Consider the following 27,868-nt stretch of genomic DNA (forward strand, 5'->3'; position numbering starts at 1 on the left):
TACAGCAGCAGCTGCTCGGTGTGCACAGCAACTATTGCCTTGAAATTGCTGGAGAGTGGGGGGCAGAGGGGTCCTGGGGGTCCTGATAGCAGGGCAGAAGGACTGGATAGGCTACATAGTCCTGTGTACTATTATTGGGGGATTGTGTGGCATGTCCAATGTCTTGAACTAGTTAAATCTGACGTTCACCGTGCCCTGACCATCACGTCCCCCCATATCATCACTAAGAGAAGAGAGGTGTCCCCCCATATCATCACTAAGAGAAGGGAGGTGTCCCCCTATATCATCACTAAGAGAAGAGGTGTCCCCCATATCATCACTAAGAGAAGAGGTGTCCCCCCATATCATCACTAAGAGAAGAGGTGTCCCCCCATATCATCACTAAGAGAAGAGAGGTGTCCCCCCATATCATCACTAAGAGAAGGGAGGTGTCCCCCCATATCATCACTAAGAGAAGAGGTGTCCCCCCATATCATCACTAAGAGAAGAGGTGTCCCCCCATATCATCACTAAGAGAAGAGGTGTCCCCCCATATCATCACTAAGAGAAGAGGTGTCCCCCCATATCATCACTAAGAGAAGGGAGGTGTCCCCCCATATCATCACTAAGAGAAGAGAGGTGTCCCCCCATATCATCACTAAGAGAAGGGAGGTGTCCCCCCATATCATCACTAAGAGAAGAGGTGTCCCCCCATATCATCACTAAGAGAAGAGGTGTCCCCCCATATCATCACTAAGAGAAGGGAGGTGTCCCCCATATCACTAAGAGAAGGGAGGTGTCCCCCCATATCATCACTAAGAGAAGGGAGGTCCCCCCCCCATATCATCACTAAGAGAAGGGAGGTGTCCCCCCCATATCATCACTAAGAGAAGGGAGGTGTCCCCCCCCCCCATATCATCACTAAGAGAAGGGAGGTGTCCCCCCCCCCATATCATCACTAAGAGAAGGGAGGTGTCCCCCCATATCATCACTAAGAGAAGGGAGGTGTCCCCCCATATCATCACTAAGAGAAGGGAGGTGTCCCCCCATATCATCACTAAGAGAAGGGAGGTGTCCCCCCATATCATCACTAAGAGAAGGGAGGTGTCCCCCCATATCATCACTAAGAGAAGGGAGGTGTCCCCCCATATCATCACTAAGAGAAGGGAGGTGTCCCCCATATCACTAAGAGAAGGGAGGTGTCCCCCCATATCATCACTAAGAGAAGGGAGGTGTCCCTCCCCATATCATCACTAAGAGAAGGGAGGTGTCCCCCCCATATCATCACTAAGAGAAGGGAGGTGTCCCCCCATATCATCACTAAGAGAAGGGAGGTGTCCCCCCCATATCATCACTAAGAGAAGGGAGGTGTCCCCCCATATCATCACTAAGAGGAGGGAGGTGTCCCCCATATCACTAAGAGAAGGGAGGTGTCCCCCATATCATCACTAAGAGAAGGGAGGTGCCCCCCATATCATCACTAAGAGAAGGGAGGTGTCCCCATATCAGTGTGCAGGGACTTCGTGTCTCTGCCCCTCCCCCCTTCCTTCTCCATCTACTTTCACTTTCACTCTCTGCACTCACCACCCTTCCCTTCCCTTCCCTTCTGCAGACACACAGAGGGCTCTGTCCAGGCAGGAGGGGGTTACAGGAAAATCTCCAGACGTGACCGTGTACAACATACATGTCACCCACATACGTGTCACCCACATACGTGTCACTCATCACCAGGTGAAAGTGAAAGAGAGAGAAGGAAAGAGGTGACAGGAGGACGAGACATCCAGCACATGAGAGACTGAAGAGGAAGAGACCGCTGCAGGTAAGAGACAGAAGAGTGCAGGATGGGGTGAGAATGAGAAGAGAGAGCGCAGAGCCAGGAAAGAGACATTCTACAGAGAGGAGAGAGAGCAGAGAGAGAGAGCCAGGAAAGAGACATTCTACAGAGAGGAGAGAGAGCAGAGAGAGAGCCAGGAAAGAGACATTCTACAGAGAGAGAGAGAGAGAGAGACAGGAAAGAGACATTCTACAGAGAGGAGAGAGAGAGAGAGAGAGCCAGGAAAGAGACATTCTACAGAGAGGAGAGAGAGCAGAGAGAGAGAGCCAGGAAAGAGACATTCTACAGAGAGGAGAGAGAGCAGAGAGAGAGAGAGAGACAGGTAAGAGACATTCTACAGAGAGGAGAGAGAGCAGAGAGCCAGGAAACAGACATTATGTAAGTAGAAGAGAGTAGAGAGCCAAGAAAGAGACATTCTACAAGGAGAGAGAGCCAGGAAAGAGACATTCTGCAAGGAGGAGAGAGAGTCGGGAATGAGACATTCTGCAGGGAGGAGAGAGAGCCAGGAAAGATACATTCTGCAAAGAGGAGAGAAAGCCAAGAGACTGAATTCCCACTGGTAGAATAGAGCAGAGAGACAGCAGAGAACAAGGACAGTGATATTGAGACGAGAAGAGAGAGTAAATGAGGAACAGCAGAGAACCAGAGCAGAGAGAGAGACACAAAAGATCAATGAAAGAGACATCTTGCAGGATGAAGAGAGCAGAGAGACCGCAAAAGAGCAAGGAAAGAGACCTCCTGCATGGAGGAGAGAGCAAAGAGACAGCAGAGAGCCAGGACAGTGACATCCTGAGGAGAGAGCAAAGAGACAGCAGAGAGCCAGGACAGTGACATCCTGAAGAGAGGAGAGAGCAGAGAGACAGCAGGAGGCAAGAGCAGAGAGACGGCAGGGTAGGAAAGTGACATCCTGCAGGGAAGGAGAGAGCGGACAGATGGCAGAGAGCAAGGAAAAAGATCCCGCCGGGAGATAAGAGCAGAGGGTCAAGAAAGGGACATCCTTCTGGTAGAAGAGAGACAGCAGAGGACCAGGAAAGAGACATCCAACAGGTAGGGGAGAGCAGAGAGATAGCAGGAAGCAAGGAAAGAGAGGAGGAGAAAGCAGAGGGCCAAGAAAGGGACATCCTTCTGGTAGGAAAAAGACAGCAGAGGACCAGGAAGGAGATAGTCTGCAGGGTGGAGAGCAGATAGACAGCAGAGTTCTAGGAAAGAGACATCCAGCAGATAGGGAAGAGCAGAGAGATAGCAGGGAGAAAGGAAAGATTGGAGGAGGAGAGAGCAGAGAGACCGCAGAGGACCAGAATGTGAGCAGAGAGACCGCAGGGGACCAGAATGTGAGCAGAGAGACCGCAGGGGACCAGAATGTGAGAAGAGAGACCGCAGAGGAGCAGAATGTGAGCAGAGAGACAGCAGAGGAGCAGAATGTGAGCAGAGAGACCGCAGAGGAGCAGAATGTGAGCAGAGAGACCGCAGAGGAGCAGAATGTGAGCAGAGAGACAGCAGAGGAGCAGAATGTGAGCAGAGAGACCGCAGGGGACCAGAATGTGAGCAGAGAGACCGCAGGGGACCAGAATGTGAGCAGAGAGACCTCAGGGGACCAGAATGTGAGCAGAGAGACCTCAGGGGACCAGAATGTGAGCAGAGAGACCGCAGAGGACCAGAATGTGAGCAGAGAGACCGCAGAGGACCAGAATGTGAGCAGAGAGACCGCAGAGGAGCAGAATGTGAGCAGAGAGACCGCAGGGGACCAGAATGTGAGCAGAGAGACCGCAGAGGAGCAGAATGTGGGCAGAGAGACCGCAGGGGACCAGAATGTGAGCAGAGAGACCGCAGGGGACCAGAATGTGAGCAGAGAGACCGCAGAGGAGCAGAATGTGAGCAGAGAGACCGCAGAGGAGCAGAATGTGAGCAGAGAGACCGCAGAGGAGCAGAATGTGAGCAGAGAGACCGCAGAGGAGCAGAATGTGAGCAGAGAGACCGCAGAGGAGCAGAATGTGAGCAGAGAGACCGAAGAGGAGCAGAATGTGAGCAGAGAGACCGCAGAGGAGCAGAATGTGAGCAGAGAGACAGCAGAGGAGCAGAATGTGAGCAGAGAGACCGCAGAGGAGCAGAATGTGAGCAGAGAGACCGCAGGGGACCAGAATGTGAGCAGAGGACGAGAATGTGAGCAGAGAGACAGCAGGGGACCAGAATGTGAGCAGAGAGACAGCAGAGGACGAGAATGTGAGCAGAGAGACAGCAGGGGACCAGAATGTGAGCAGAGAGACCGCAGAGGACGAGAATGTGAGCAGAGAGACAGCAGGGGACCAGAATGTGAGCAGAGAGACCGCAGAGGACGAGAATGTGAGCAGAGAGACAGCAGGGGACCAGAATGTGAGCAGAGAGACCGCAGGGGACGAGAATGTGAACATAGATAGAGATAGCAGATGGCCGATGTGATGAGGACAGGAGGGGCACAGATAAGTGTCTGCCTATTGATTAGGAAATCTATTCAATCATTTGTAATGTTTCTGAGTCTCATCTGGGAAGGGAAGAGGAACCCACTTTACACAGAGAGCACCCCCCCACCCCCACCCCACAGATGTGTGATAAAGTAATGCAAAGTGCTACAATCCATCACAGCTGCAAAGTCCAATCCGGAAGATTAATCATTTCTGATTGGTTGTTATGGCTTACTGCACTTTGCTCCACTGCCGCGCCCTGCACTGCCCCGATATGATGTCTGATATATGATGATGATGTGTGTGGCTTTATCTATAGATCTGTGTGTACTCTGCAGGGCAGTTTAAAAAAAATTACCCCATGCAAGGTGAGAGACCCCCCGAGATGTACATTGTAGGGATCTGGAGGTTCTATAGGTCCAGCCAGAACCTGAACCATCCCGGGTGCAATCATAGATTCCTCGTCACCCCCTATGAGTAGGACCTAATCTTCAGCTTGTAGAGATCTGAGGGTATGAAAGGCCCAGGATAACCCCTACTGGGGCATTAATACATACATTATCTCATCAGTGTTTTGTTCTCCCCTATGAATGGGGTCCAATCTGCAGCCTGTAGGGATCTGGGGGTCCGATAGACCCAGCATGAACTGTATTGGGGCAATCATGGATTCTCACCACTTTTCTACCCCTATGAATGAGGTTTAATCCTCAGCCTGTAGGGATCTGAGGGTCCTATAGGTCCAGCTATGTTGGGGTCAACCATAAATCTCTCATTTTTTCGCCCATGTGGATGGGATCAAACCTGCAGCCTGCATGTATCTGAGGTTCTGAAAATGAACCATTCCAGGGGCAATCATGGATTTCTCATCATTGTTCTCCCCCTATGAATTGGGTCCAATCTGCAGCCTGTAGGGATCTGGGGGTCCGATAGACCCAGCATGAACTGTATTGGGGCAATCATGGATTTCTCATCATTGTTCTCCCCCATGAATTGGGTTCAATCTGCAGCCTGTAAAGAATCTGGGGGTCCACTAGGCTCAGCAGGAACTGTATTGGGCTATCATGGATTTCTCACCACTTTTCTCCCCTTTGAATGAGGTCCAATCTGTAGTCATGTGGATGGGGTCTAACCTTCAGCATGAAGGGATCTAAAGGTTCTGAACATGAACCATTCCAGGGGCAATCATGGATTTCTCATCATTGTTCTCCCCTATGAATGGGCTCCAATCTGCAGCCTGTAGGGATCTGGGGGTCCGATAGGCTCAGCATGAACCATACTGTGGGGACAATTATAAGGATAAGGTTGAGGATTCAGCCGCTGGCGTCCTTAACAACTATTGAAAGCAGAAATAAGACTGCTACTGTACATGAGGTTCAGCTCCCACCGAATAGGTAAATGTTTTTTCCACTATCCCAAACAGCCGACATTCGGCGGGAACTTGTGTTCAGTCTGAACCTTCAGCTCATCCCTACGGCTGAATATTGAGAATTCATTAAATCCCATGGTACATACAGAGCAGCGACCCGACCTACCACCACGTATCATCGTAATTATACATTTGGGGCCACGTGCTCCTCTACTAGTCATACAAACTTTTTATAGATAGAACCCATCCATGAATGATATTTCCCTCATAAAACCGCTAACCACTACCCATAGCAAGACTTGTTTCTTTCAATCTTTATTTATTTATTTTCAAACAGAAAAAATACGACATGAACACAAATCCAAACGAGATACAATAAATGCAGAAAAAGTAATAAAGGAAGATATAAATTTGTATACTACCACCATGGGCATCCGCTCCATAGGGCAAGGGGGGAAATTGACCCCCCCTGGAAAATTGATAAGGTGTTGAAGAGTCTAGTGGCCGCGTTATCGGTTTAAAAAAGGGTTAAATGCGACTGTGTATCACCGCTGCTGAAGCGCCCCCCTCTGAAAAAAATTCAGCGGACACCCATGACTACCACTTTCTATAGCGAGCAAGAGTGACCGTGCGCCCCTCTGGGTGGCTAGGGAGGACACAGCAAGGCTTGTATAGGGAATAGCTTGTAATTACAGGATCATAATGATGTGTACTCCGATTTGGTCATCATTTATATCATTAAAATTTCTTCTTTATCTCTAGTTCATTTTGGGCATTTTATCGCCGATATCTGGAGCTCCTCCCCATGGATCAATTCACCAAAGGTCTGTGAATGTCTTTTTACTTTCTGAATTGTGTTATTATTAAAGTGGTTAATAATACATATTTAATATTTATTGTATAATATTATTATTATTATTATTATTATTATTATTATTATTATTATTATTATTATTATTATAATATTATTATTATTATTATGTACTTTATTGTATTAATAATATGTATTTTATATTATATTATTTTACTAATTATCGTATTCTTACTGTATGTATTAATATTTATTTTATATTTATGGTATATTAATATGTATATTTATTCTATTTCTATCCTAGCTAAATTGGGTCCTATTCCACTTCCCTTTGTAAGTACCTGTTTGTACATTTACACCCTGGCTTTGCACCCTGGAGGGAAGACATAGTGATAGACAAACATCGTACTGCTATGGGATAAGGGGTTAGTCTTCCTAAAGGCTCTACATCTTCTCCAGCACAGGAAGTGAGATACAATTTCCCCGGCAGGAACATTTTCGGCAAGCAAACCCTTGCTTTAGCGCTTCCCTATTTTACAGTTGCCTTATGCAGGCCGTAAATGGGTCAAATTTCTGAATTATTTTTTTTGTAACCCGATGTTATCACCATTGATTTAGAAATTCGACCAACCAAGCCTTCAATTTCACCTCACGGTGCTGCAGAAAATGATTTTTGTGGCCAGGAATCTTCTCTTCTTCCCAGGTCACAGCTCATTTGCCTTATTTTCAATTATAATTCCCCATCATTGATTCAAAATTCATTAATTTTTCTAAACATTTCCAACATGCCCAATCACACAAATTGATTGGCCTCACGAAAGTCGTCCATTGCTGCGGCCCACTAATGGTGCGAAATTCAAACACAAATTATTAGTTCCGATTCTCCAAAGACAATTCTTTCGGAATTTGATCCATGTATGGCTGGCTTTAGTCTTTGTATGAGATTAGGCCTGTATGTCTAGAAAAAATATGAGGGATGGAGGAACATGTGGGCTGAAGGGACATAAGGGGTGAAAAATAAAAGGTACAAAGGCATGAAGGGAAATGGGGGACATGAGGTATGGAGGGGCATGGAGGACATGTGGGATGGAGAGACATAAGGGACATGAGGGTTGGAGGAACATAAGGGACATGAGGGGTGGAGGAACATGAGGGGTGGAGGAACATAAGGGACATGAGGGGTGGAGGGACATGAGGGGTGAGAAATAAAAGGTACAAAGGCATGAAGGGAAATGGGGGACATGAGGTATGGAGGATATATGGGATGGAGAGACATAAGGGACATGAGGGGTGGAGGAACATAAGGGACATGAGGGGTGGAGGAACATAAGGGACATGAGGGGTGGAGGAACATAAGGGACATGAGGGGTAGAGAGACATACAGTAAGTGGAGGAACCCACTACGTTTGTTCGGTTCAAATTCTTTTTTAACTCTTTAAGGCAGGGATCCTCAAACTACGGCCCTCCAGCTGTTGCGGAACTACACTTCCCATGAGGCATTGTAAAGCTCTGACATTCACAGACATGACTGGGCATGATGGGAATTGTAGTTCCTGAACACCTGGAGGGCCGTAGTTTGAAGACCCCTGCTTTAAGGACTGGTGCATGTTCTGTCTGTGCTGAAAATCACCCCAAAAAACGTTTCTCCAAATATAGTAAGTGGAGGAACAATAAAGGCATGATGGAGGGAGGGACATGGGGGACATGTGGGATGTAGAGACATAAGTGGTGGATGAAAATAAGGGTCATGAGGGGTTGAGGAACATAAGAGACATGATGGATGGAGGGACATAAGTAACATGAAAGGTGGAGAGACATAAATGGTGGAGGAACATAAAAGCCTGATGGAGGGAGGCATATGGGGGACATGTGGGGTGGAGGAACATAAGAGACATGATGGATAAGAGAAAAGGGGGGGTAGCCATGTGGGTTGGAGAAACATAAGTGGTGGAAGAAAATAAGGGGCATGAGGGGTCGAGGAACATAGGAGACATGATGGATGGAAGGACATAAGGCACATGCGAGGTAGAGGGACATAAGTGGTGGAGGAACATAAAAGCCTGATGGAGGGAGGGACATGGGGGACATGTGGGGTGGAGAGACATAAGTGGTGGAAGAAAATAAGGAACATGAGGGGTGGAGGCACATAGGAGACATGAGGGAAGGAGGGACATGGGGGTCATGTGGGGGGAGGAACATAAGATACATGTTGAATTGAGGGACATTTGGGGAACATGTGGGGTGGAGGAACATAAGAGACATATTGAATTGAGGGACATGTGGGGAAATGCATCTTTTACATAAACTTTTTTTTTTTTTTTCATGCAGATACTCTTCATATTCTTGCTTTCCTTGTGGATCTTCTTTTCTATCGGTGAAAACTCTCTCCTGTATTCTGTAAGTATCTCTACAATTCTATTCCTGCAGTGTGTGGAAATGAAGATCTATTATGGAGCTCAAATCATTTTCAGAAAGATAAACGCACACGGCCACACCATGGAGTCAGTTAGTTTGCCAAGTGAGATGGAAGAAGTGTCAGTCGGTGAATTGCCAACAAATATAACATTAGTTGTGTTTATAAATAATAGAATCTCCGCTGGAATATGGAGATATGAAGATTTGGCAGAAGAACACCGACCAATCCAAAATGTGCATTATGCCGCGTACACACGATCCGTCCATCCGATGAGAACGGTCTGATGGACCGTTTTCATAGGTTAACCGATGAGGCTGACTGATGGTCCGTCGCGCCTACACGCCACAGGATAAAAAAACGATCGTGTCAGAACGCGGAGACGTAAGACACAACGACGTGCGGAAAAAAACGAAGTTCAATGCTTCCAAGCATGCGTCGACTTGATTCTGAGCATGCGTGGATTTTTAACCGATGGTCGTGCCTACTAACGATCGTTTTTGTCCTGTCGGTTAGGAATCCATCGGTTAAATTTAAAACAAGTTGGCTATTTTTTAACCTATGGATAAATAACCTATGGGGCCCACACGCGATCGGTTTTGACCGATGAAAACGGTCCATCAGACCATTCTCATCGGTTTAAGCGATCGTGTGTACGAGACATTACAGTTCTATAAATGTTGTCACTAAAGAAGTCCCCCCCCCCCCCCCGTGCCTCCTCTGTTCTAGAAGGAGTCCTCATGATTGTGGTCTATGTGAACCCCCCGGAATGTCTCTTATACGTCTCTTCTCTTCCTCACAGCTCTGCATGATAATTACAATTCTCCTGAAAGGGTCCCTTCTCTCCCGTTGGTGTATCTGGAAATATGTGAGTATGTCTTCAGAAATATACTGACACCAATACAGGATGTTCCTTGCCAAACGCTCTCAAACCAAGTTACTCTCAAACCAAGGTTTTACCAGGCCCGTTGCTACAAGGCAGGCAAACCAAGCAATTGCTTGGGGCCCCAAGCTGGCCTGGGGCCCCTGGCAGGGCCCTTGCCGCGCTCCTCTTCCTTCCTCCTGTCAGTCCGGACCCCGTGCTCACTTCCTTTCAGTGTGGCCAGGAACAGGAAACTGAATCTCCTGCCGCGCGGTACGGACCCGATAGGGAGGGGGGGGGCCCGGGGGACGTAAAAAGAACATAGGGGGATTGTGCGTGTAGGGAGGTGGGGGTTGGGGGGGCCTCCATGCCCATTTTGGTCGGGGCCCCCAAATTCCTTCAAACGGCCCTGGGTTTTACTGTACATAGATCAGACCCAAATGAGGAGAACAGAGGGACATTGTTCAAAATGAGAGACAGTCCCTCGAAATCAGGGACAGTTGTGAGCGATGGAGTAGATGACTCGGCCTGGAAGTGAGTGACTGTGCGCGTTGTTTGATCTTTTGGGAAAAGCCTTAGTCACCTGTCACCTCTCACCTGTCAGCATTAGAGCTAAGGGGACATTTTTTGTTTAGCTCAGGAAGATAGAGAAGAAGAATTCCTCCAAGTCCTCATTTTTCTCTAAAGGTTTTCTTCTCTCGGTGGAAAGTGAAAGTAATATTCTGTTTTCTGTCTGAACTTTGATCCTTTGCAGTGTATTGTACTTCACTTTGATAAGCAAATTCCCCTCTGTAAGGTGCGCACTGCTATTTACTCTCTTTATGTACATTGATGTTTTTTTTTTGTTGCTTTGTATTTAGCTGAATAGGAGGAGCTGCCTATCCCTATCCATGCATCCGGCCCCCAAACAGCCCCGCCGTCTCTGGCAGGGCAAGGAGGCCTGAGTTACCTTTGGTGAAGTTTAGTAACAATTACGGGTTTTGGCCCTCCTCCCTCCCCCCCCCCAGCCTGTGATTGGACAGTGAAAGAAGAAGCAGCACAGACTTGAGGGATAGCGATATAAGTCGTAGTATTGTAGGAGGAGATAGACTCGCCCCTCTGTTTTTCATATGGCAGGAGATGGAATGTTTTTTTTAAGGGGAACTTGGGGGGGACTCGGTCCCACCACCTCTGGCTCAGACCCTTTGGTTCCTGCTCACCACAATCACTTGTAAACACAGAAGTCTGGTTTCTGTGTTTTACAAGTGACAGCTCTGCACTCTGTGTAACCCCCTGAACTCTGCACTCTGTGTGTAATGCAATCCTGGAATTTAATGCCCATTTAAGGCCCTCCTACTGTTCGTGAAATTTGACTGACCACACCCACTATTTGATGTGATTTGGAGGGTGTGTGTTTCGGGGGAGGGGTTTTGTGGGGTCGTGGTTAAAGTGGAGTTCCACCCATTTTTTTATGTTTGTCTGTGCTGCATGCCCTAATCTCACAGGGCCATATTCTCAAACAAGTTACGCCGGTGTATCTACTGATACACCGGCGTAAATCGAATTTCCCGCCGGCGTATCATTATTTTGTATTCACAAAACAAGATACGGCGGATTTAGGCTAGGATCCGACTAGTGTAAGTCACTTACACTGTCGGATCCTAAATGTAATTCGCCGCCGGCCGCTAGATGGCGTTTACGTTCAGGTCTCATTTGTTTATGCAAATGAGCCTGATAAGCCGATTCCCGAACAAAATCACGTCTCGTAACCGTCGCTTACGTCGTTTGCGTAAGCGTTAGGTTACCCCTGCTATATGAGGGGTAACCTTACGCCAGTCCCACGTATGGCGTCGGGTCCGCATCGTCTTTTCCCGTCGGGTACGTCGCTTTACTAAGTCGTTCTTGAATACGACTTTACGTCAGTGATGCACATGTCGGCGTCATTGACGTTTTCTGTCGAGAACTGGAGCATGCGCACTGGGCTATTTTAACCCCGGCGCATGCGCCCTTTTCAAACGGCACGGGGGCGCGCTTAATTTAAATACAAGCCGCCCCCTTGGATATACGCGGGGATACACCGGGCCAATTACACTCCGCCGCCCCAAACTACAGAGCAAGTGTTTGGGGAATACAGCACTTGCTCCTGTAAGTTGGGGCGGCGGAGTGTAAATGGCTTACGCGACGCCCACCTCAAATCTACGAGAATATGGCCCATAGTGTTCAGAATAGACAATTTTTATTTATTCTGTTGCTTGTAAATACATTTATTTTGTAGTCCTTCATTACTTCCTCCTCCTTATTAGCCTAGGCTAATAAGTCACAAGGCTATTCACAAGGTTTTCTGGGATAGGCATCATGTATCCCAGTAGTCCTTGCAAATAGCCTATTTGCATAGAGAAGGGGCGGCAACTTCCTCTGACACTCCCGTTGCTATGGAAACCTGATCTGAAACCTATTACATCGCTTGTGCAGCACTGAGCATGTGCGAGATCTGCAAGGCTGAAATCCAGGAAGTCATACAGTCTGGCTTCATGATGCCCACACTTAAGATGGCCACAGTCTATTTCTAGATTATAAACTAACTAAATGCTCTAACAACCTAACAAAACGGACCTTAGTTTACAGACTAACTTTACTAGACTACATTAAGCTTGTGTATTACAGGGGTATTCATATTTAAAAAGTGAAATTGTGGGTGGAGCTCCCCTTTAAGTTCCAGCACCTATTGTTTGAGGGGAAAAAAAAGCCCCGGTGCTGACAGCGATGTTCTGGCATTATTATATTGTAGACTCCGCCTCCGCAGTGGCTGATACTTGTGTCCGGGGTGATTGTCCTGCAAATCTACATCATCGGTGAAGACCTCCGGATCTCCACCTTCTCCTTGGTGAGGACCCGTTGGCCATGTACAAGGTGTGCCGCCATGAGGACTGCCTGGTAATGTAACGCCGCTCTCTTATGTCTCCTCCTGAAGATTGTTCTGGTTCCGTTATCCACCGTTTCTGGAGTTGGCATCTTCCTATCACAACCGGACCACCAGGAAGAGGGGAGGAGCAATGTGAGTGCACCTTAATGGCCAATACCGAATCATAAATTATCTGAGTACACTCAGGGCCGCCATCAGGAATTATGGGGCCCCTTACACAGCTTCAGGCATGGGCCCCCTGGAGCAGATAAAATCGGGGGGGGGGGGGGCCTTTACACAGCTTCAGGCATGGGCCCCGCAAATTGAGAAGGGGGGGGGGGGGGGGACTTTACAAAAAAAAGAAGAAATAAAGAAAAATATATATAAGAAAACATTTTATAAAAAAAAGGGGGGTTGCCATCTGGGGCCCTAGGGACCTCCGGACCCCTAAAAAATAAAGGGGGGGTTGCCTTCTGGGGCCCTGGGGACCTCCGGACCCCTTACAGGTGTACTGCCGCCACTAAAATTAAGTATCATTTAGTGGTGCTAAGTAATTTGCATTGCATGTGTTAATGATACCAAGAAAAACTGTAAAAATTAATCCCCAGCAGCCAGCAACAATAGATCCCCCCCCATCAACAATATACCCCCCAGCAATAACAGATCCACCCCAGCAACAATATACCCCCACTAGCAACAATAACTCTCCCAGAAGCCAGCATTAGTAAACCCCTCCCTCCCCCAACAGTAGATTCCTCTCAACAGCAATTGACCCCCCCCCAACCTTCCCAGCAACAATAGATCCCCCATCAACAATATACCCCCCAGCAACAACAGATCCACCCCAGCAACAATATACCCCCACTAGCAACAGTAACTCTCCCAGAAGCCAACATTAGTAGACCCCACCCCCCTCCAACAGTAGATTCCTCTCAACAGCAATTGACCCCCCCACCCTCCCCAGCAACAATAGATCCCCATCAACAATATTCCCCCCCCAGCAACAACAGATCCACCCCAGCAACAATATACTCCCACTAGCAACAATAACTCTCCCAGAAGCCAGCATTAGTAGACCCCTCCCTCCCCCCCAACAGTACATTCCTCTCAACAGAAATTGACTCCACCCCCAACCCTCCCCAGCAACAATAGATCCTCCACCAGCAACAATAGGCCCCCTGCAACAATTGTGAAATAGATCCCCTTCAGACAGCATCAAAAGATCCCCCAACACACTCCATCATCCTTTGCCATTACCATTCAGTCCTGGAGGTGCCGGAACGGCGTTCCCCTGAGCTTCTGCTGAAAAAAACCCCTCCCTGCCTATAACACAAAGTGAGAGGACATTGCCCTAAATTGAGGGCAAATCCTTCTTTAGTTGTCCCCCCATTGGAAGATTTCCTTCTACTTCCTGTTATGGTGACCACTTTAAAATTTTGGATTGTCGTAAATGTCTTCCTGGTGCAGTCTCAGGTCATCGGAATCTTCTCCCGGAGCGCGGCGGAAGAATATAACTGGCTGTCGGCCGCCCTCAGATCTTCGGGAAAGGCGGTCCCGTTCTACATCACCAACAGCAACTTCCGGGAGTTCCGGGACCAGGTCTCCAAATGTGCCTTCGCCATATTGTACCACTCCAAGACCAGGGGGCGGGTCAACGTCACCGACGTCACCGACTCGCTCTACGACGACGAGGTCAAACACATGTCACAAGCCTTGGGTAAGGGATTATACACTTATTATAAATATTTATACAAAATTATAAAAAAATTGTCAAATGTATTACCGTAAATACTCGCGTATAAGACGACCCGAATATAAGCCAAGGCACCTCATTTTACTACAAAAAAATGCATGCTTTACTGTGCCCATCTGCATGCTTTACTGTGCCCATCTGCATGCTTTACTGTGCCCATCTGCATGCTTTACTGTGCCCATCTGCATGCTTTACTGTGCCCATCTGCATGCTTTACTGTGCCCATCTGCATGCCTCACTGTGCCCATTTGCAGGCCTCACTGTTCCCATTTGCAGGCCTCACTGTTCCCATTTGCAGGCCTCACTGTTCCCATTTGCAGGCCTCACTGTTCCCATTTGCAGGCCTCACTGTTCCCATTTGCATGCCTCACTGTGCTCATTTGCAGCCTCACTATGCCCATCTGCATGCTTCATTGTGCCTCACTGTGCCCATTAGCATGCCTCACTGTTCCCATTTGCATGCCTCACTGTTCCCATTTGCATGCCTCACTGTTCCCATTTGCATGCCTCACTGTTCCCATTTGCATGCCTCACTGTTCCCATCTGCATGCTTCACTGTGCCTCACTGTGCCCATTTGCAGCCTCACTGTGCCCATTTGCAGCCTCACTGTGCCCGTTTGCATGCTTCACTGTGCCTCACTGTGCCCACTTGCAGCCTCACTGTGCCCATCTGCATGCTTCACTGTGCCTCCCTGTGCCCATTTGCAGCCTCCCTATGCCCATTTGCAGCCTTACTGTGCCCATCTGCATGCTTCACTGTGCCTCACTGTGTCCATCTTAATGCCTCACTGTGCCTCATGTACCTCCGGCCAGTGTAACAAAGCCTCCGAGTCTCCCGCGGTGTCATGCAGTCAGTCGGCGGCCGGTGTTCTGTTCTATTTTCAAACCGGTCAAATCCTCCAACAGAGGGTTCTGCGCATGCGCGAGCGCGGCCAGCGTCCAGGCTCTACCCTGAGCACTTACATTTAATGAAAAAACACGTCTTTGGTTTTGTGACCGACCCAACCAGGTTTAGGGGCTTTTGGAGAGGACTCCTTCTTGCCTACTGACTATGGGCCCTTGATTGTAAGGGGACCCTACTGGTGTGTGCCTGGGGGACCCTTGGAGTGGTCATGCTTCAGATTCAAATACTCGTCTTTTGTTGAAACCAGTACTGTGACCAATGACATTTCATCACTTTTCTTTCCCCCGCACAGGTCGGGAGAAGGTTGTGGTTGTGGTGGATGATCTGGATGACAGCAGCGAAGGGGCGAAGAACAGAATCCTCCAAAGCCAGGGGACCATCCGAGACCAGACCCGGGACCTCTATCTCTTCACCAGGGAGGAGAAAAGGGACGAGGAACGGATCAAAGAGAAGCTGCAACCCTTCCTGAGAACGCTGTCCCGGGGTAGGTCTGAGGAATCCTCCGGAGATTGAGGCACAGATGAGGTTGTGCTGAAGGCCATTATGCATGGCATTGGGTGTTCTATGGCTTGAACCTACGTATAACATAGATGACAACCTTTGTCGGTCACCTCAGACATCCCGTTCTTTCTATAGAAACAGACGAGTCCTGAGGACTGAATGTTCTGAAATTCAGCACATTAGACAGTAATTTTTTTTCTGAATATACTTTAATGTTCCTGTCAAAATGAGAATCATGCAATATCTGGAAGTACTTAGTCATGTGACCTACGTCGAGGCTTTTGTCACGTTGGGCCTTGGGGCGCGAGTCGCGCTACGTTCTCCTAGTGGGCAGGCAATCTTCTGGGACCTGTGACGTGCCCCAGAAGATTACAGGGAAGGAGGGGGAGAGGAGGAGGAGGAGTCACCTAGGGGGAGAGGAGGAGGAGGAGGAGGAGTCACCTAGGGGAGAGGAGGAGGAGGAGTCACCTAGGGGGAGAGGAGGAGGAGGAGGAGTCACCTAGGGGAGGAGGAGGAGGAGTCACCTAGGGGGAGAGGAGGAGGAGGAGTCACCTAGGGGGAGAGGAGGAGGAGGAGTCACCTAGGGGGAGAGGAGGAGTCGTCTAGGCGGTGAGGTGATTGGAGCAATAAGTGGTAGCTGGCTACCTGTCAAAACCAGGTACCCACTCCCCCGCCCCCCAAATGTGGCATAAAAGAGGGTGACGAGTACTTTTAAGTGGCGCTCCGCTTTAAGGTGCCCATGCTACCTCTGTGGATATACATGATGGGGTATTGTCCTCACACTTGTTAGAACTGAAGAAGTAGCTTAGAGAATCTACCAGTGGCGGCTGGTGCTCCAAATATTTTTTTTTTGGGGGGGGGGGGCGCAGATAAAAAAAACACCCATTAATTGCAGCCTGACTGTGCCCATCAAACGCAGCCACTGTGCCACCAAACACAGCCTATTTGCCCATCAAACGCAGCCACTTTGCCCATTAAACATTGCCACTATGCCCCAAATTTTGTCACTTCCCTTGTCTCGGGTGCACAGCGGGTGACGGCAGCGAACGGTGTCCTCCATTTCTTTCCCGACCCAATGTCTTCTCCCACCTGCTCCTCCTCTTGTCCTCTGCTGTGATTGGACGCCCATAGGCGTCCAATCACAGCGCCTGTCATTTCAGCCAATCAGATGACAGGTAACACAGACCCGGCGCACCTGATTGGTCTAAGCTGGTTCAATGTTAGCAAAGTGAATTCCTTTGTTTTGCTAACACACAGCTGATCGAAAAGCGAACATACAGCGTTCAGCCCGCGTCTCTCACATTTTTGGACGCCTATTAGAGCCAGTGGCTCTAATCGGGTACTGCCGAAATACACCCCCACCGCTGTAATTCAGGTGCCCGAAAAGGGTCCGGACACATGAATAGGGGGTGTCAGCACCGACAATAGATAGTCAGGTAATGCATGACTCTATCTATGGTGATTATAGGGGTGCAGGAGAGAGGGGGCGGCGCTCCTGCGCCCTTTATGGACGCACCGCCACTGGAACCTAGAGAACACACCAAACTTTATTTTACACTTTTTTTTTTTTTTCATTATAGTAAGTCCAAAAAAAATGGTATGTAAGTCGTTTTCTAAAAATATCCATTTCATTTTCCGTCTTCAGGGTCATCCAGTCATCTGATAGTAGATGTGGTAAGTGTTGCAGATGTGGTGAGTACGTAGGCAGAGGCGTAGCTTGAAGCTTGTGGGCCCCGATGCAAAAGTTGACCTGGCCCCTGGGCTGTTCTCACCCCGTGCTCCTCTCCATTCAGAAAATGGCTCACAGCTTGTCCCCAGCCAATGAGAATGAAGGGGTGTGGACTGTGGAAGGCAAAGTGGAAGCCCAGTTCTGGAGCGTGACTGTGGGGCCCTTGGGAAGATCGTAGCTGGATTTTGTAGAGAATATGATAATATGACAGGGAGGCTGCAGGGGCCCCCTGGAGCTATGGGTGGGGTTGCCATTGTGACCCCTGCAACCCCTTATGCTACGCCCATGTCCATAGGTCGGGTTATATTGTGTATGTTGCAGAGTAACAGTAACAGATTTATTATTATGGGGTCATCTTTGAGTTTCCTGCAACTCTATTTTTATTGTTCTACTAGTTATAGTCTCTTTCTTAGCAGCTACACCATGGGTCTTCAAACTATGGCCCTCCAGTTGTTCAGGAACTACAATTCCCATCATGCTTAGTCATGTCTGTGAATATCAGAGTTCTGCAATGCCTTATGGGATGTGTAGTTCCGCAACAGCTGAAGGGCCGTAGTCAGGGCTGGACTGGCACAAAAACTTGGCCCTGGACTTCATCCAGACTGGCCCACTTTGACAGGTCTCTCCCATGGCGGCCGGACAACTCCCACCCCCCCCCCCCCCCCGGGCCACCCAAGCCCCCTCCCCCTCTTCACTAGCCACTAGCCGTTCTACTTTATTAGAGTAGAATTTCTGGTACTGGTACTTTTATAGGCAGTACCAGTGGGGAAACTAGACATTATTTCACCCGGGGAAAATAATCAGTTCGGTGCCCCCCCTTATGGGACAAGATTAGGCAGAAGTGAGAAACTCCCAGGCCATAGCTGTTGAGTCAGCTGTCTGTCCCCTTCCCCCATGCTCCTCTGGTCCTCCTCCTGCTTCCCTGTTCCCCCCAGATGAGTGCTGCGGAGAGGAAGAGGAGGTGAACGCTGCGGGAAGGGAGAGACAGAGGAGCAGAGGGGGGCGGCGGTCCACTGTCACTGAAGCCGGCCCACTGAGCCATCGGCCCACCCGGAAACTCCCTGTAGTCCCAATGGCCAGTCCATCCCTGGCCGTAGTTTGAGGATCCTTGAGCTACACCATCCAAAGCATGGTGGTCTTCAATGCTGGGACTGCTGCCATGGGACTATGGAGGGATCTGTTGGTTACAGCTCTGTCCTGGGGTTAGGGAGAGATTAGGCTCCAGTGGTGTTGGAAAGACCATGCCTTGTCCTTTGGGGTGGAGATAAGGAGGATTCCTGGAACGGGGCAGCTTGGACATCTTTCTCTCCCTATTCCTTATTCATTTCCTTTATTTTCCATCCCACAGGTCGGGACTCTCATCCTGTGTGGGCCGTGGCTTCATTATTGTGTTGGTGTTTATGACGTGAGTAAATTTCAATTTTGTATCCGATACACAGTCGGGTTTATGAACCTTGATGGTCCCAAAGTGCTGAACTGACAGCAACCAATCAGAAATCTGCTTACATTATATTGGCCTAATTTATGGGTTACTAATCTTGGCACATCATTTTTGTCCCCTACTCTCCTCTAAAGAAAAAAAAAACAACGTCAGTTGACCCCTGACCTGACTATCACACCTCTAAAAGTGCGCGGTATACGCCAATAAATACGGTAGTTCCCCTAGTGGGAGGAATAGTGTCTCCTATCGGTGGGAGGTATTTTGCCCCAGGGGCCGGATAAAGGCTAGCAAAGGGCCACCTCTGGCCCTCGGGCCACAGTATGGAGACCCCCTGCATTAGACCCTTAGCAATGAGGTTTCTTTCCCATAATTAATCGGACCCCCCAAATCTTCATCATCTGTAAGAAGATATAAGAACCCAACTGGACTTCGCTTTTATTATCCACCAAAATGCATAAAAATAACTTCTAAATATAATAAATAATGTAAATAAATCAAACCATATGGATACAAAGTTAATATATCGTTGTGTTCCTCTGTGTATAGGGCGCCATCCTGATCTTATCTAATATTGGGGGTTCATTGCTGATCTACAACTTCCTGCTTCCCTTCGGCCTGGTAAGAAAATCGAATAATTCTATAAATTGTTCTTGAATGACCCGAATCAAATCGAATGAATTATTATGCAGTCCGATCAGATGTACGTTCCTTTTATTTATTTTCACTTTTTTTTTTTTTACAATAGATAATGTGCAATATTTGAAATTGGTAAAGCTACAGAGTTAGACCCCTTTCACATTGAAGCGTTTTTACAGCGTTAAAATAGCGCTATTAAAACGCTCATAAAACGCTCCCCATGCATCTCAATGGACCCTTTCACACTGAGTCCCACAAGCAGCATCTTTGGAGCAGCTTTTGGGCGCTGAAAAAAAAAAAACGCTCCAAAAACGCCCCTCTCCATTGAAATGAATTGAAAGCGCTGTAAAAACGCCTTGCCCTTTCACACCGAGGCGCCGCAAAAACGCCCTAAAACGTTAGGGTCTTAGCGGTGCTTTACCAGCACATTGGGATTGCAGATGAGGCTTCGCTCGAATAACGCCCCAGTGTGAAAGGGGCCTTAGGCTGCTTTCACATTGAGGCGTGCAGCCGCGGTGACGGTATAGCCACGCTATTTGTAGCGCGGCTATACCGTCGTATTTACCGCGATATTCGGGTGCTAGCGGTGAGGTTTTAACCCCCGCTAGCGGCCGAAAAAGCGTTGCGGGCGGTATTACCGTGCTTTCCTATTGATTTCAATGGGAAGGCGCGGTATAGGAGCGGTGAACACACTGCTTCTATACCGCGGTAAAGATGCGGCTAGCACGACCTTTGGAGCGTTCCTGCTAGCGCACCGCTTCAGTGTGAAAGCCTTCCTTCACTTACCTCATCCTTCCATTTTGCTTTTAAATGTCCTTATTTCTTCTGAGAAACCCTCACTTCCTGTTCTTCTGTCTGTAACTCCTCACAGTAATGTGAGGCTTTCTCCCTGGTGTGGAGTGTCGTGCTCGCCCCCTCCTTTGGACTACAGGAGAGTCAGGACGCCCACTAACACACACCTCCTTTCTCTATCTGCAACGTAGAGAGCGTCCTGACTCTCCTGTAGTCCAAGGGAGGGGGGGGCGAGCACGACACTCCACATCAGGGAGAAAGCCTTGCATTACTGTGTGGAGTTACAGACAGAAGAACAGGAAGTGAGGATTTCTCAGAAGAAATAAGGACATTTAAAAGCAAAAAGCTTTTCATTGGTTGTTATTGGTGATGGGATTTCATTGAAAACTGCAGATTTAAAATGAATAAACTTAATTTTGAAATGACATTTCCATGATAAAGTGTCTATGAGATTTGAGTGATTGGGTTTACATCTCCTTTAAATGAATCAATATCATTTATCTGATTAAACATGCTTTATACTAACATAATATTGAGGGGACACCACTGTTTTCTTTCCTTTATGGCATAATTGTGACTCCCAGTCCGGCACTGTGCTCCCGCTTACCTATCCCATAGACCGAACGAAACGTGTGCCCCGGGGCACGAAGAAGGTAGGTTGGCCCCTGTGGGGTGTAATGATGGGGCCGTGGACAGATTGTGTCCCTGCAGGTTGCTATAGACATGGGGCCGGATTCAGGTAGGGGCGCGCATTGTTACGGCGGCGCAGCTTATCGTATTTACGCTACGCCGCCGTAAGTCAGAGAGGCAAGTGCTGTATTCACAAAGCACTTGCCTCCTAAGTTACGGCGGCGTAGCATAAATGGGGCCGGCGTTAGCGCGCGTAATTTAAATGAGGATGAGGGGGCGTGTGTTATGTTAATTTTTGGTGACCCGACCTGATTGACGTTTTTCCCGAACGGCGCATGCCCCACTCCCATTTTTTATTTATAAAAAAAATTGCATTACACCTGTAAGGGGCCCGATGGTCCCCAGGGCCTCTTACAGGCCCGGCTTGCCTGCCTCCCCTTTTTTTTTTTTTTACTATTATTATTTTTTATTTTTTGCATTACACCTGTAAGGGGCTTAATGGTCCCCAGGGCTCCTTACAGCCCTGGACGGCCCCCTCCCATTTTTTTTGCATTAAACCTGTAAGGGTCCCAATGATTCCCAAGCCCACATGCCCCCCCCCCCGCTTATTATCTTGCGTCAGGAGATCGTCAGCAGCCCCCCCCCCCCCCGGTTCTCTGCTCCAGGGGGGTCCTACCTACTAAAGCTGTCTCAGGGGCCCCAAAACTTGTGATGGCTGCCCTGGTTATAGCAATGTGGCCTACACGTTTCGTCAGGGCCTTGATAATAGCACAGTAGGATGTCGCATAGATTCTATAGGTAAAAAAATTGATAAACAATACATAAGTAACATGGTTTTTCTATCAATATTTTACCTATAGAATCTATGTGATCTCCTACTGTGCTATTCTCAAGGCCCTCGGGCTTTCACATTGAGACTGCAGGGCAGGAGTTTTTCAGACGCTATTTTTAGCGCTAAAACGCCTGAAAAACTCCTCAGTGTGAAAGGGGCCTTACTCATTCATACTTGATTTTTATTCTTAGATTGTACTGCCTTATGGCAGAAAAATGTAATGCATCTATTGTTCTATAAATCAAAAGAACACAAAAAACTGGGAAAACTTACTGACTCGAGTATAAGCCTAGGGTGTCCATCTGCATGCCTCACTGTGTCCATGCCTCACTGTGCCCATGCTTCACTGTGCCCATACCTCACTGTGCCCATGCCTAGACTGACGTTTAACATGGGAGTCTATGGAAGGGGTGCCCAGGTTTGAAAAATCGGTGCTTCCCAGCCGTAGGTCCCCCAGACAACAAACTTTGCACAGTTGTAGAGGCGAAATGGGGCTACATGTGTGTCAAGATCCGGGTCCAGAGGACCCACGACCGGCCGGTACCGGGTCCCCAAAATCACTGCAGAAATGACTGTTTAACATGGGAGTCTATAGAAAGGGGTGCCCAGGTTTGAAAAATTCGGTGCTTCGCAGCCGTAGGTCCCCCAGACAACAAACTTTGCACACTTGTAGAGGCGAAATGGGGCCATATGTGTGTCAAGGTCCGGATCCAGGGGACCCACGACCGGCCGGTACCGGGTCTCCAAAGTCACTGCAGAAATGACCGTTTAACATGGGAGTCTATGGAAGGGGTGCCCGGGTTTGAAAAATCGGTCCTCCCTGACCGTAGGTCCCCCAGACAACAAACTTCGTACATTTGTAGAGGAAGAGTGTGGCTACATGTGTGCCAAGTTCAGGGGACCTATGGCCGGCCAGTACCGGGTCCCCAAAATCCGGGAGATCAGGCACAAAAAGGTGGCTTGAGTATAAGTCGAGGGGGGCATTATTTTCAGCACAAAAAAATGTGCTGAAAATCTTGGCTTATACTCGAGTATATACAGTATCTGTATTCCCTTTCTTACACTCCTCAGAGGCACAGCCAAAGTCCCCCCCCCCGTTCTACTTTTTTTGAAACATAGTTGCATGAGGAACCTCTTGGCTGTGTATGGCTTTACTGGCATTGAAAAAGTGTGCAGGCAGTGAAGTCAGATCTTTTTTCGCTGCATATGGATCATTTGACTCTGGTTGGTTGAGAAAAAAATAATATTAAAATGAAAAAAAACAATTTGTCTTCCAGGGCTCTCCATGGGCAGGCCTCCCCGCTCTTGTGGTGGTGATGGCGTTGGAATCGTTGGCTGCGTATTGGTATTGCTCCGGCTTGAAGGCGGTAAGGGTCGGAATATCTCTGCATCATTTAGTAAATATCCTGTACTTTTCATTCTCTCTAACAATTCCCCCTTTTCCTCGTTCTCATATAAAAGGTCCTGCTTTTTGCGCAGTCGGTTTTAACACTGCTCTACGCTGTTCTGTTATCAGCATCATCAACCTTCAGTGTAAGTAAATCACCATAAAAAGGGCAAAATTATGGCACACGCAGGTAATTTATTGAATATTCCAGAAGAGATTCTCGAGCCCTGGTGACCATTTTGCAGAGGTTGGATGTTTAAGGTTCACCAATTGTTGATCTGATCTCTTATGGTGTCCTCTAGTCTCCTGGCCCCTCACTTGTCTGGCCAGTTGTGAGGGTAGTGGTGGCAATTAACTGGTAAGGATTTGGTGAAAGAGCTTGGTTGTCTTGGGCAGGGCTGTCTTAATGCATTGGCACCCCTGGGCATTGCCCAGGAGCCCCAGGTGCATGGGGGGGGGGGGCCATGATAATCTTGCATTACATCATACTTACCAACTAGCCCGGATTTGCCGGGACAGTCATGTTTTTTACTAAGCTGTCCCAGGATGGCCCAGGCAGAATCCCAGAACCTGTATTGTGCCCTCCTTACAACCCCTGTAATCTGCCCTTCTGCACCCCCATTTCTGTGCCCTTTTTTGTTGATTAGTCTTTGATTTATGGCATGGGTTTTCTTGCTGTTTAAAATCAATTTCAAAATACTATTAAATGTATGTTTAATTCCATCAACTATTTGTACTTTAAATCTTTGGAGTAGGTGCTGAAAATTGGGGCAGACTGGTAGGGGCCCCAGTGCATTATTTTGCCCCCCAAATACCTTGATTATACAGGTATCTACTCCCCCCTCCCTCCTGAAAGGTGTCAAATGTGACACTGGAGGGGGGGAGGGTTCAGAAAAGCGGAAGTACCATTTTTGTGTGGAACTCCGCTTTACGATAACAATGTGTACAAGATGTTGCCTGTCTGATCAATATTTATAAACAATGTTACTTTGTATCTCTCCTGTCTGATGTTTATAAACAATGTTACTTCTATCTGATAAATGTTTATAAACAATGTTACTTTGTATCTCTCGATCTCCCGTCTGATCAATGTTTATAAACAATGTTTATTTCTATCTCGCTATAACCTGCCTGAAAATTGTTCACCATTGAGGTATTTGTATATCGCTATCGTATCCCTCAAGCGTCTCTTCTCCAGAGAGAATACGTTTAATGTTTGTAGTCGTTCCTCATAACTGAGGTCCCCCAGTCCCCTTATTAACTTTGTTGGCCTTCTCTGGACTCTCTCCAGTCTCAGCACATCCTTCCTAAGGGCTGGTGGCCAGAAGTGGACGGAATACTCCAGATGTGGCCTAACCAGAGTTTTGTAGAGCGGGAGAATTCTAGTTTTATCTCTAGATCAGTGGTCATCAACCCCTATCCTCAGGGCCCACTAACAGGCCAGGTTTGCAAGATAACTGAAATACATCACAGGTGATATCATTTGCTGCTCAGTGATTGCCGTATTGCAGTCTGCATCTCCCCCAAGGTAATATTTAAAATCTGGCCTGTAAGGCCCCTTTCATATTGGGGCGTTTTTCATGCGGTACAGCGCTAAAAATAGCGCTGCTATACCGCATGAAAAATCATGCCCTGTAGTCTTCAATGTGAAAGCCCGAAGGCTTTCACACTGAAGCGGTGCGTTAGCAGGAACGCTCCAAAAGTCCTGCTAGCCGCATCTTTACCGCAGTATAGGAGCGGTGTGTTCACCGCTCCTATACCGCGCCTTCCCATTGAAATCAATGGGAAAGCGCGGTAATACCGCCCGCAACGCGGGCGGTATTAACCCTTTTTCGGCCGCTAGCGGGGGTTAAAACCTCACCGCTAGCGCCCGAATATCGCGGTAAATACGACAGTATAGCCGCGCTACAAATAGCGCGGCTATACCGTCACCGCGGCTGCACGCCTCAGTGTGAAAGCAGCCTTAGTGGGCCCAGAGGACGGGGTTGATGACCACTGCTCTAGAGCAAATTCCCCTTTTAATGAATGCTAATATTCTGCTGGCTTTTCTTGCTGCAGCTTGGCATTGCCTGCTACTGCTGAGCCTGTCATCTACTATGACCCCCAGATCTTTCTCCATCCTGCATTCCCCCTCCAGAGGTTCTCCCCCTAATGAGTAACTTGCATTTCAAATTTTTAGCCCTCAAGTGCATTTACTTTACATTTGTCAAAGCTTAATTTAACAAGCTGAACTTAGAAGTTGGCTGCCATGCAAAGCTGTAGCAGATTTTTAGTAAATCAACCCCAGAGTGCAATGTTTGGTGTCTTCACCGTGTATGACGGGTTCTCTGCTTTTGTGTTCTGGAAGGTATACAGCACTGATGCCCGCGGTAGTTTAACTTCCCATCTTTTTTTTCCAGGCAGCTCCTTAATACTGCAGCCAGTGAAGAGAACAGTATAAGAGAACATGGCCAGAGTCCAGAATCACCTTTGGTGTCGGTCTAATGAAGAAGTCTTGGATGAAGGTCTCCTCCACAGCATGGTGCTTTAAAAAGGGACTCTAGAAATCTTATACACTGACACTGTCCTCCATCCCTTCCCATTTTAATTCTCTTCTCCCTCCCACAAAGAGCTCCCACTTGGCCCCCAGCACACCCCCTCCCCCAATCAATCTACCTTCCCTGCGCCACAAAGGGGCAGATCCACAAAGAAGTTACGCTGGCGTATCTATTGATACGCCACGTAACTTCTAGTTTCCTCCGGCATATCTTTGTTTTGTATCCACAAAACAAGATACGCCTGAAGCTGTGCTAGATCCGACTGGCGTACGTCTTAGTACGCCGTCGGATCTAAGGTGCATATTTACGCTGGCCGCTAGGTGGCGTTTTCTGTCGATTTTCCGCGTTGAGTATGCAAATTAGCTAGATACGGCGATCGGCTTTTTCCGGCGTATAGTTACCCCTGCTATATGAGGCGCAGCCAAATATGGCCGTCGTTCCCGCGTCGAATTTTAAAAATGTTTGCGTAAGTCGTTCGCGAATAGGGCTTTGCGTAGAATGACGTCACCGTCGTAAACATTGGCTTGTTCCGGTTTAATTTCGAGCATGCGCACTGGGATACCCCCACGGACGGCGCATGCGCAGTTGAAAAAAAACATCATTTACGTCGGGTCAAGACGTATTTACATAAAACACGCCCCCATCACATCTATTTGAATGGCGCGCCATTACGCCGCCAAAGATACACTACGCCGCCGTAACTTACGGCGCGCATTCTTTGAGGATTTAAAAAAAAAAGTTACGGCGGCGTAGTGTTTCAGAGATACGCTACGCCCGACGCATATATGCGCCGATGTACGTGGATCTGCCCCAATGTGTCCAAAAGGGCCTACATCCATGAAGATTCACCCGCCACCCCCCAAAAAATATCCCCTCCCTTCCTTGGCTATTGTGATTTTTCTTTCAGCGCTGCTCTATAAAGGGAATAACTTATTGATTCCACTTGTGAATTTATGTTTTTATATGACACAAAGCATAATGATTTTGCTTTAATAAAAAAAAAATATATATATGTTTTACTACATGTTCTTGTGTGGTGGTGTGAACAGCCAGAGAAAGCGACTGAAAAGTGGGACATTGTGTGACGAGACATCGGTGTAACGGAACGTGCCACACTACGCTTAAGTGCTTCCGTCAATATATATCGCTTCCTAAGCTCTGTAACATGAGACCAGTGGATCTAGCTAAATAGCCCCAATAACTAGGCAACACCAGTTTTGGAGTAAACCTGAATAATAACTGTTTATTTGAATAAGAATACAGGGCCAGATTCACGAAAAATTACGGGGGCGTAACGTATGTCCTTAACGTTACGCCGCCGCAAGTTTTCATCGTAAGTGCTTGATTCACAAAGCACTTGCGTGTAAACTTGCGGCGGCGTAGCGTAAAGCCGTCCGGCGCAAGCCCGCCTAATTCAAATGGGGCGGGGACCATTTAAATTAGGCACGTTCCCGCGCCGGACGTACGGCCATACTTTAACATGGGCGGTCTATTGTTACACCACCTAAATAGCAGCCGTAACTTTGCGACGTGAAAAGTCGACTAGCGACGATGTAAGAGAATGCAATGAACGCGCGTACCTTCGTGGATCGCCGTAAACAGCAAATTAGCATACCAGACGCGGAAAACGACGCGATCTCCACCCAGCGGCCGCCGAAGTATTGCATCCTAAGATCCGAAGACGTACGAAGCCGTACGCCTGTCGGATCGTAGCCAAATGCCGTCGTATCTTTGTTTGTGAATTACAAATAAAGATACGACGCGGCAAATTTGAAAGTACGCCGGAGTATCAGCAGATACTCCGGCGTACTTTTTCTGTGAATCTGGCCCACAGACTTTTCCACCATTTCCAAGTTTCAGAATCTCTCAGCCTTTATCTTTATTACTTACGTTGTTAGTTTTATTGCCGTTAAAAGGGGACAAAGGTAACACTTATTTGTACTTCCAGGGCATTGATCTTCTAATGCCAGAACATAGATAGAAGTATTAAAATGTATCATTATTGTATATCTATTAATTATTAGGGTTAGAGGCGGAGGGTGAGGATTTAAATGTTTTTTTTTTTTTTCTGGGGGGGGGGGGGGTGTTGGGACTAATTTGTATGCTATGTAATTGGCTGATATGATGCATCTTATTTTGTTT

At 47.9% G+C, this 27,868-nt stretch overlaps 1 protein-coding gene across 3 annotated transcripts; it reads left to right on the forward strand.

Moving 5' to 3' along the window:
- The first annotated feature begins 1,540 nt into the window (after positions 1–1,540).
- LOC120942925 lies at positions 1,541–25,894 on the forward strand. Of its 3 annotated transcripts, none has more exons than XM_040355882.1 (16): positions 1,541–1,798; positions 6,380–6,441; positions 6,733–6,761; positions 8,757–8,825; positions 9,644–9,709; positions 12,471–12,566; positions 12,654–12,737; positions 14,052–14,301; positions 15,534–15,725; positions 17,388–17,416; positions 18,820–18,876; positions 19,459–19,530; positions 20,925–20,993; positions 23,080–23,169; positions 23,264–23,335; positions 25,593–25,894. In XM_040355882.1, the coding sequence occupies exons 2-16, from the start codon at positions 6,423–6,425 to the stop codon at positions 25,671–25,673; spliced, it is 1,275 nt and encodes a 424-aa protein (XP_040211816.1). In that variant the 5' UTR covers positions 1,541–1,798; positions 6,380–6,422; the 3' UTR covers positions 25,674–25,894. The 3 variants fall into 3 exon arrangements, with proteins under 3 accessions (XP_040211816.1, XP_040211817.1, XP_040211818.1); XM_040355883.1 differs by having other exon boundaries at positions 25,589–25,687; XM_040355884.1 differs by lacking the exon at positions 20,925–20,993 and having other exon boundaries at positions 1,542–1,798.
- Positions 25,895–27,868: the final 1,974 nt, after the last annotated feature.

Source organism: Rana temporaria, chromosome 6, assembly GCF_905171775.1.
Source record: "Rana temporaria chromosome 6, aRanTem1.1, whole genome shotgun sequence".
Classification (NCBI taxonomy): domain Eukaryota; kingdom Metazoa; phylum Chordata; class Amphibia; order Anura; family Ranidae; genus Rana; species Rana temporaria.